The sequence below is a fragment of the Panicum virgatum genome, chromosome 9K, assembly GCF_016808335.1.
Source record: "Panicum virgatum strain AP13 chromosome 9K, P.virgatum_v5, whole genome shotgun sequence".
NCBI lineage: Eukaryota > Viridiplantae > Streptophyta > Magnoliopsida > Poales > Poaceae > Panicum > Panicum virgatum.
In genome coordinates this window covers 36,165,764-36,174,148 of record NC_053144.1, presented here as the reverse complement: position 1 = coordinate 36,174,148, position 8,385 = coordinate 36,165,764, and the positions used below count along the sequence as shown (strand labels likewise).

The 8,385-nt window shown below is 49.1% G+C and overlaps 1 protein-coding gene across 2 annotated transcripts; it reads left to right on the top strand.

The window, feature by feature from the left end:
* Positions 1-803: 803 nt before the first annotated feature.
* LOC120651303 (glucan endo-1,3-beta-glucosidase 11-like) lies at positions 804-6,407 on the top strand. 2 transcript variants are annotated; one of them, XM_039928765.1, is made up of 2 exons: positions 804-2,122; positions 2,408-2,641. In XM_039928765.1, exons 1-2 carry the CDS (start codon positions 923-925, stop codon positions 2,558-2,560), a joined length of 1,353 nt encoding a protein of 450 aa, XP_039784699.1. In that variant the 5' UTR covers positions 804-922; the 3' UTR covers positions 2,561-2,641. The 2 variants fall into 2 exon arrangements, with proteins under 2 accessions (XP_039784699.1, XP_039784700.1); XM_039928766.1 differs by lacking the exon at positions 2,408-2,641 and adding an exon at positions 5,925-6,407 and having other exon boundaries at positions 811-2,122.
* Positions 6,408-8,385: the final 1,978 nt, after the last annotated feature.

The window sequence follows — 8,385 nt, the reverse complement described above, 5'->3', positions numbered from 1 at the left end:
ACCTTCCACCACCAGGTACGTATGATGAATATATACCAAAATATATGACTTATAAGACGATGATTAAGATATCTTAATTGCTACTGTATAGGGCCCACACAGGATACCTTTGAGGCGAACTTCGAAGATTGGAGTCGGTTATTTTCTACACCTAACCCGCAGGCCGATACTACCTTCCAGACACCTGTGCCCACCGGACGTCCAGGTAGAGACGTAGAGCCTCCAGAGCGACATACCTACTCTACAGACCACGTCCACGCTCAGCGTAAAAGAGGTCGACATGGCCGGGGTGGCCGGGGTGGTTAGGATGTGCTTTTAGCTGTTTCTGTATTTTTGTTATGGACATGTCATCATGTTATACTTATTTCGTTCTCATACATCACCTATTTCGTTCTCATTTGCGTATGTGTGTGAATTGCTAACTTATACTTTTCATATTCATGTTCTTTACTAATGGTTTTTATTTGTATCCATATCTAAAACACATCTAATGGCTATAGCAATTTGTTGGGGGAGCCTGCCGCCCAGTGGAGTGGCGGCAGGGGGCCTGCCGCCCGGCTGATGAGCGGCAGGCCCCCTGCCGCCCCCCTGCCGGGCGGTAGGGGTACAAAACTGTAAATTGTGATATTGAAAATATATTTCTGTAAAAAATGTTTTCGAAAAATATAAAAATAAAAAAGACGCTGTGTAATTTGTCCGGCTCTAGCCCGAAAAAACAGAGTGGGTGGCCCACAAACGATGATGTTTTACGACTAGTCAGACTCTATTGCCTCCTCCACGGCTCCACTCGAAGAAAAAAAAAACGCTCCAAGCCAAATCCCTCCAGCTCACTCGCACGCTCTCGCTCTCCCCACTCGCCCACTCGCTCCAACCAAGCCACCTGCTCAAGCTAAAGCTCGAGCTCCTCCCTGCCTCTCTCGCAATGCCCTCACGCGCAATGGCGGCGCTCCTCCCTCTCCTGCCTGCCCTGCTCCTCCTGCTCCCGTCCACCCCGGAGGCCACGTCCTCGGCGATGCTGGGCATCAGCTACGGCCGCGTTGGCAACAACCTCCCGCCGGCCACCTCCGTGCCGCGGATCGTCGCCTCCCTCGGCGTCGGCCGCGTCCGCCTCTACGACGCCGACCCCGCCACCATCCGCGCCTTCGCCAACACGGGCGTCGAGCTCGCCGTTGGCGTCCCGGACGAGTGTCTCGCGGCGGGCTCCACCCCCACCGGCGCCGCGTCCTGGGTCCGCTCCAACATTGCCCCCGCGCTTCCGGCCACCAAGATCGCCTTCCTCACCGTCGGCAACGAGGTGCTCACCGGCGCCAACAGCTCCTCGCTGTCCAGGTACCTCCTCCCGGCGATGCAGTGCCTCCACGACGCGCTCGCGCAGGCCGGCCTCGACAAGCAGATCGCCGTCACCACCGCGCACAACCTCGGCGTGCTGGCGACGTCGTACCCGCCCTCGTCGGCCTACTTCCGCAAGGACCTCCTCCCGGTACTCTGCCCCATCCTCGACTTCCACGCGCGCGCCGGCTCGCCGTTCCTCGTCAATGCGTACCCCTACTTCGCCTACGCCGAGGAGCCCACCGGCGTGGAGCTCGAGTACGCGCTGCTGGAGCCCGGCCACGCCGGCGTCGCCGACCCGGGCTCCGGGCTGCACTACACCAACATGCTCGCCGCGCAGGTGGACGCCGTGTACCACGCTATCGGGGCGGCCAACAGCGCAGCGGCGCGGGCCGTGGAGGTGCGCGTGTCCGAGACCGGGTGGCCGTCGGCGGGCGATGCCAACGAGACCGGCGCCACGCCGCAGAACGCCGCGAGGTACAACGGCAACGTGATGCGGCTCGTGGCCCAGGGGAAGGGAACGCCGCTGCGGCCGTCGGTGCCGCTGCGCGTCTACATGTTCGCGCTCTTCAACGAGAACATGAAGCCCGGGCCGACCTCCGAGCGCAACTACGGGCTCTTCAAGCCCGACGGCACGCCGGCGTACGAGCTCTCCTACCGCCTGCCGCAGGACAACAACACCTCCTCCGGCGGCGGCGGCGTTATTGCGGGCGGTGGCGTGTACAATGGCCACGGCTACGGATCGGACAACGGCGGGTACTACAGCATCTCGGCTGCCGGCAGGGTGACAATGGTAAGCTCTGTTTCGCTATACTCTGTTCTTCGCTAATCATAGTTTTGACATGATTCATGTTTGTTTCGGTATGATGAAACATTTTAAGAAAGGCTAATTTTGTATTCATTGGAAAGTTTCTTGCATTAGGATGATATTCACTTCGTTTAGTGCAATACTATTGTTGTAAGAAAAAAAATTTGAGCAAATTTGAAAAGATCGCGTCATGGCTAATGCTTCACGTAGCACTAGAGAATGACATGAAGGAACATTCCACAAGTGTCTAACATTGTGTGTACTGTGTAGGGATGCAAGTGGGGCGGGTTCTGCCGCAAACCCACCGGCTCAACCCGCACTGCGAACCCGCTCAACCCGTGTCGCGAACCCGCGTCATTGAAGCGGGCCACGCGGCTGTGGTCGCGGTACCCAACGGCGCCGCAACGGCCGCCAAAATTGTGACAGAATCGCCAAATTAAAACTCTAAATTAAGTGTAATGACCGTCATTTGAACACATCGAGCATATTATCTTAATGGTTTAATTTGACGGTCCTTTCTCAACCCACGGCCCGATTAAAACAACACCGGTAGTCCCACGCAAAGGCGGGCGCAGATAGTACATGCACAATAAAAACTTGAAAATACAAGGAGGTGACATACGATAATAATCAACGAGTTTTATAAATTGGGTTCGAATACACAAATAGTTTACATAATTGACATAGATCACACCATTTTCAACTTTACAATAGAGAGGCCCAGTTCAAACAGAAACGAACCTACACTACACTAGTGCTCAGCCTTTACACAACAGATCAGACCGGTTCTCTCAACCGGTCAGACCGGTCTGCATGGAGATTTCCACATAGACACCGGTCAGACCGGTACCAGCAAAATAGAGGGGCTGCACACTCAGCCCACGGGTGTGCAACCCGCCAACCCTCTAGCCTAGGGGTCTCGCTCCACCACCTCCCACCCCTCTGCATCCCGGCGGATGAACTTGATACAGCAGGGGCAGAAGTCGACGTCTGGGTGCCCTGAAATAGATTTTCGGGTGGCAACAACCCTGAGCAACTAATACTCCGCAAGACTTACCCGACCAGTGGGTATACTTAGCCCACATACCTAGGCATGCAAGGCATTTAGCTGGTGGTTCTTTTGCAGAAAAAAGCTTCTACAGTGAATTCTTATTTTTTCCCACTTTTAGCTCCAAATTCTATATATTTAAATCATCAACTAGTGTTTCAACCATAGCAATATTTAAATCATCAACTAGTGTTTCAACCATCGCTTAAATTCCATAAAACATTACTACGATGCGGTGTTGCGATCAAGGTGCTCATAACCGAGAGCGACTGACGGCGAATCGATCCGATTTAACCTTGCAAGGTGGACCTAACCAACACGGCACGCATTTGCCCCGTCGGACTATACATGCCAACCATTCCCCTCCCCGCCTCGAACTACAGAATCGCCCCACCTGCATATAGTCAGCCGAGCCCTACGAGAGACCACCAAAAGTAAACTCATGCATCCCAATTCTCCGCGGCCACTCGACTCGCCCTAAGGGGTGGGTAGAAGTTATGTACTTTCGAAGCAAAGCAGTACTCGGCTTACCGGTTTCGACTACCTCCTACTCCCGGCATGCGGTTAGTACAATTCAAACATGATCAGCAGGGCCAGACAACGGACGGTCCTTAACCGACACAGACGGATCTACACTTTCCCCGCCCGGTCTCACATTCCACTTCCTTTCATTTTAAAAATAGCAACTCATATAATATAATATAAATACATCATATATCTCGCGACTTCTATCAAGCCCTATTAAGCATAGCAGTGCTAATGACCTGTCCATACTAGTATAAGGCCCGGGAAAACCTAGAGATCATGCAACTAAGGTTTCAAACAATTCCTGAAACATAATGCACAAGTAATAAGCATATATATAGTGCTTCATAATTTAAAATAGTAGGACATGCACCGGGGCTTGCCTTGAGTCTGCTGCTCAGTGCTAGGGTGAGATGGGCCTTGGGCCGACTCCCCACGGACCTCCTGCTGCGGGGCTTGCCCCTGCGGCTCCTGTGGCTCCACATCCACCTCGTATACAATCTCCTCCGCCGCGGCTGCTACACGTGTGCATATGCATATGATATGAGAGAATGAATGCATGATTTGCAAAAATTATAAGTAATCAATAACCCAATTAATTTCTAACTATTTACATTAGCAACCCCTTATTAACCTCTCTCAGCCACTGCCACACCAGTTAGACCGGTGCCCCATACCGGTCAAACCGGTCACTCTCAACCCAATCACGATACCGGTCAGACCGGTCCCTCCGACCGGTCAGACCGGTCCTGCCTAGACCTAGCTCCAAGAACTGAAATCTTTGCTACGCCACAACCGACCCATCAAAGTTGAAACCCTTCTAGGGACTAGTTCAGGGATACATTTGGACATTTTTGACAAGAGAAAATCACCTAAGATCATCTAGAAAAGGAGATCGATCCAAACCAAACAAAAATACTTTGAGTGAGTCTTTCCCCCTGGAGAGCTTGAATCCACTGCACACTAGGGAAGGAATCGAGGAGATGAAGCTTCCCGACGCCGATTTGATCCGTTCTAGGCCTTGGAATCAAATGGAGAGGAAGGATTTGGAGATTAGGGTTTGGGAAAGAAAAATGAGAGGGAGAGAGCTCAGCAGGTGAGCTGAGCACGGGAATGAGGGAGTTGGTGAGGGAGGGAGTGAGAGAGTGGTTTAAATGTTGTGGGCCCCAAAAACGATTAACTCATGTTCCGGTTGCTCCTACCGGTCAGACCGGTCCCGCCTAGGCTGACAGGAGTAGTTTTGATTTGTTGCTTTGTCGCAAAAGTTTGAACTAATGGCCGTGATTAATTTTTTAACTACAATGGATTAACACCTGAGTGTTAAAAAAACTCAGTGCATCCACCGCCTCTATTACTCCGCGACGACCAGCTAATCAAAGCGTAATCGAACGTAGACCCTCTTCTTTCAGTGTTACAGAGTGATTATGGCCCTGCTGAGCTCAGACGTGGCTCCAGTCAGGAGCACCTCCGCCGTTCCGGTGGGAATCTCGTTCAGGATCGCCGCCGCCATTAGAATGCTTGCTTACGAACAGAGATCACCTACCTCGTTGAGAGCTACAAGAGGAGCTCTGCTCGATCTAATGTAGGTGAAGGTCTCTGTATAGCATGAAGGGCACATGCGGTGACTGCATCAAATCCACGCGTCGGCCATGAAAACCAAGTCCAGCACCTCGTTGGCATCAGCACTTCCTCGCTCGAGCACAATATTCACTGCGACAGACTCCACAAGACATAGATGAGATTCATGGTCCAGAGCTTCTCCATACTTTAGAGTCCAGAGCTTCATGTGCAAGCAAGCAAGCAAGCCTTGCACCCAGCAACAGGTTTTGATGTGCGGGGGCCGAACAGATAGCTCAAGGCTCGCAGGGGCACGCGGCCGGTGACGTGGGTTGCCGCAAAACCCGCAAAAGACTTGCGGCGGCATGCGGGCTGGTGCGGACGTGGGGCGGGCAGCCGCAACCCGCCCCACTTGCAACCGTAATTGTGTGATTGAAAACTTGGCTTCAAAACAGTAATCTGAGATTTTGCATATTCTGTTACGACCAGCCAGAGAATGAATATGAGCGATCAATCAGAGATACCCTGTAATCATGAGAGAGCAATTCTCCAGTAGCCTATCTGCCCGATGTCCTTCCTATTGGAACTTTGCCCCAAGTTTTTCTCATCTGCTGAGGTGTTGCCCCTTGTCTCTGTGCTTGTGCTTGCTGTTGCTAGGGTTGGTGGAGATGGACAAAGGCAGCTGCGGCAGCATGTGTAGCTGTCCTGGCGATGCAATTGTGGCTGTGAGCAGATCACGCGATGTGCTTGGATGGATGGAAGCCTCTGGTTTCTAATGGAGTCTGAGGCTGGTAGGGCCACAGTGGTGAAGAACTGCTGCTTCTGTAGACAAAGGCATTGGTCATGGTGATGTACTACATCAATTTCTTTTTTTTTTCGTGTTACTCACTCCCATGTTGCTGTAATTGAGGTGCCCTTGTAGTTGGCAGTAAGCTAATGCGTTTGGCCGGTGCCATTAGACTACTTGTCTTTTTAATGATTGTTGTCTTGAGATTTAAATTTTTGTTTAGGTGAGGGTATTAATACGAGTGGAATGAAGTATTCCACTTGGAATTGTTTACAAGTGTCTTGGTAGTTGGTACTGGCTCATAAAAAATGGATCATATGGAGAACATGTATTACCTGTGTTTTTGTTTCAAACAGCTTCTTGTAGTACTTTTGCATTTTTTTGTAATCGTTGCTGAAACAGGCTACTAAGACCCAATTATCGGAGGATAGGGTAGAGACATGAATTCTCTTCATCATTTAAGCAAAATGGAAGTGTTTTTTAGTGATCACCAAAAAACTTGTGGTAATGGAGATTGGATGGGTAATCTTCTGTAGCGCCTATAATTATAAACAAACAGTTTATGGTATTGGGAAGAAAGATGAATAATCTGCTGAAGATGCTGCAAAGAGCTTCTGAACCCTTAACGAACCAAAAAGAAAAAAAAAGAAAACGAAGAAGTTTTTTTAATGTAGCTAAACCGAAGCCAACTGAATCGATACTGTGCCTTTTGCTTATCAGCTATAAGGCGAATCTTTTTGTACTTCTCATAAAAGGTGCGATTTAAGACAACTTTACAAACTAGCTTAATAGAAAAGAAGACATTATTAGCATAATAAAGAAAGCTTGCCACTGCCACCATTTTTGTTTGAAACATTAGCATAAAAAAGGATGCTAGTGCTTTTGAGGTGTAGCCTGAACTGAACTGAACTGAACTGAGGTGAACTGGAGGAATATATGCCGTGATGCTGTGCCTTTTGCTTGCTCGTCAGCAGGAAAATGGACCCGTTACTTCAAGGGTGTACAATAGTGATAAAAGAAACTTAGTTTTAGCCTTTAGATGCTTGATTTTAACGAATTCTAAGAAAGCTACTGCTAGTACTTGTTTCTTGGCAACTTTGGATCCGGACAACGGTCATCCATCTACTGCAGGAACAGAGAATAGTTTAGTTTAGTGAGGTGTAGTAAGTTGCCGACGAAGGGGGCGCCGGCTTCGCAAAGGCTGCCCGCCCGAGTGAATCTTTGGGATGAGATGAGATGAGATGGCCCGTCACGTGCGTTGTCTCGTGTCTGCGGCCCCTGCTTTCTCCATTTGAATCCCGATGGCGCTGTCCTCCTGTACTGCTGCTGCTGATGTTACTGACTGACCTGTCCGAGCACATATCAACCTGGATCTCTTGCACTGCAGCAGCCAGCAGGTGCAGGTCGTGCTCACGGCTCACCGCGCGCGTGCCATGCCAAATCTCTGCGGATCTGCTCCAAAGAGTCTTGTTTAGGGTAATCGCTTCTCGGCACTATTTTACTGTGCTTGCCAGTGCTGAAAGTATCTAATTCAACCGCAGCATGACATCCGAATCAAGCACAATAAACAACCAGCGAGAACTGAGATGGTTCCACGGATAAACTTGATAAAGAAGGGACCAACAAGAATGGCAAGTCACATCCTTGAGCACAATGGAGTGGTGTGTGGAACATGGGAAAAGGATAGCAAAAGCAATTCAACATATATAAAGTAATTCATAATCAAAGTTTGAAATATTAGTTGAATTCAAGCAGAAAAGTCACTTATTTATGATGAGAACGTAGTAGTTGAGATCTATTAAGAATCAAGTGCGTTTTGTCTTTCGTGATAACCTTTGTTACTCGCTTCGCTTCAAATACTTTTGAATACTTGTTTGTTTGAGCTTTGTCATCTTTTTTAGGGGTGAGTGCAGTATCTGCCTCTAGTTCTCGCAACTAAAGATGCTATTTTAAGGGTGGATCCAGGCTGACCCGCCCCTAGAAATCCATGTCTTGAAAATAAAAAAATAAAAAACAGCAACATAAAAAAGAAAAAATATTCTAGCCAACCAGGCACCACCCCCTAGCCCTGTAGTGTTGAGCTACAATTTTTTTTTGATGAAGTATCCACCACTTGCATCACCTGAGATTCGAACCGCCTATCTCAAGTCTCGCGCGTATCTTCCTATGGAGTATGCTATTTTTTATATTATCTTTCTATGGAGTATGCTATTTTTTATACTAGGTGATTCCCCGCGTGTTGCTGTGGGATTTGAGCGATTTTTTTTGATAAAATATGACTAAAAGATATAAAAAAATAGATAATATACAATGAAGGGCATGTAGTATTAT

Bases quoted from the DNA above. Each gene is read 5' to 3' on its own strand.
- LOC120651303 (XM_039928765.1), top strand. From the start codon at position 923: ATGCCCTCACGCGCAATGGCGGCGCTCCTCCCTCTCCTGCCTGCCCTG. The intron at 2,123-2,407 runs GTAAGCTCTGTT...TGTACTGTGTAG, and splicing joins CTGCCGGCAGGGTGACAATG to GGATGCAAGTGGGGCGGGTT.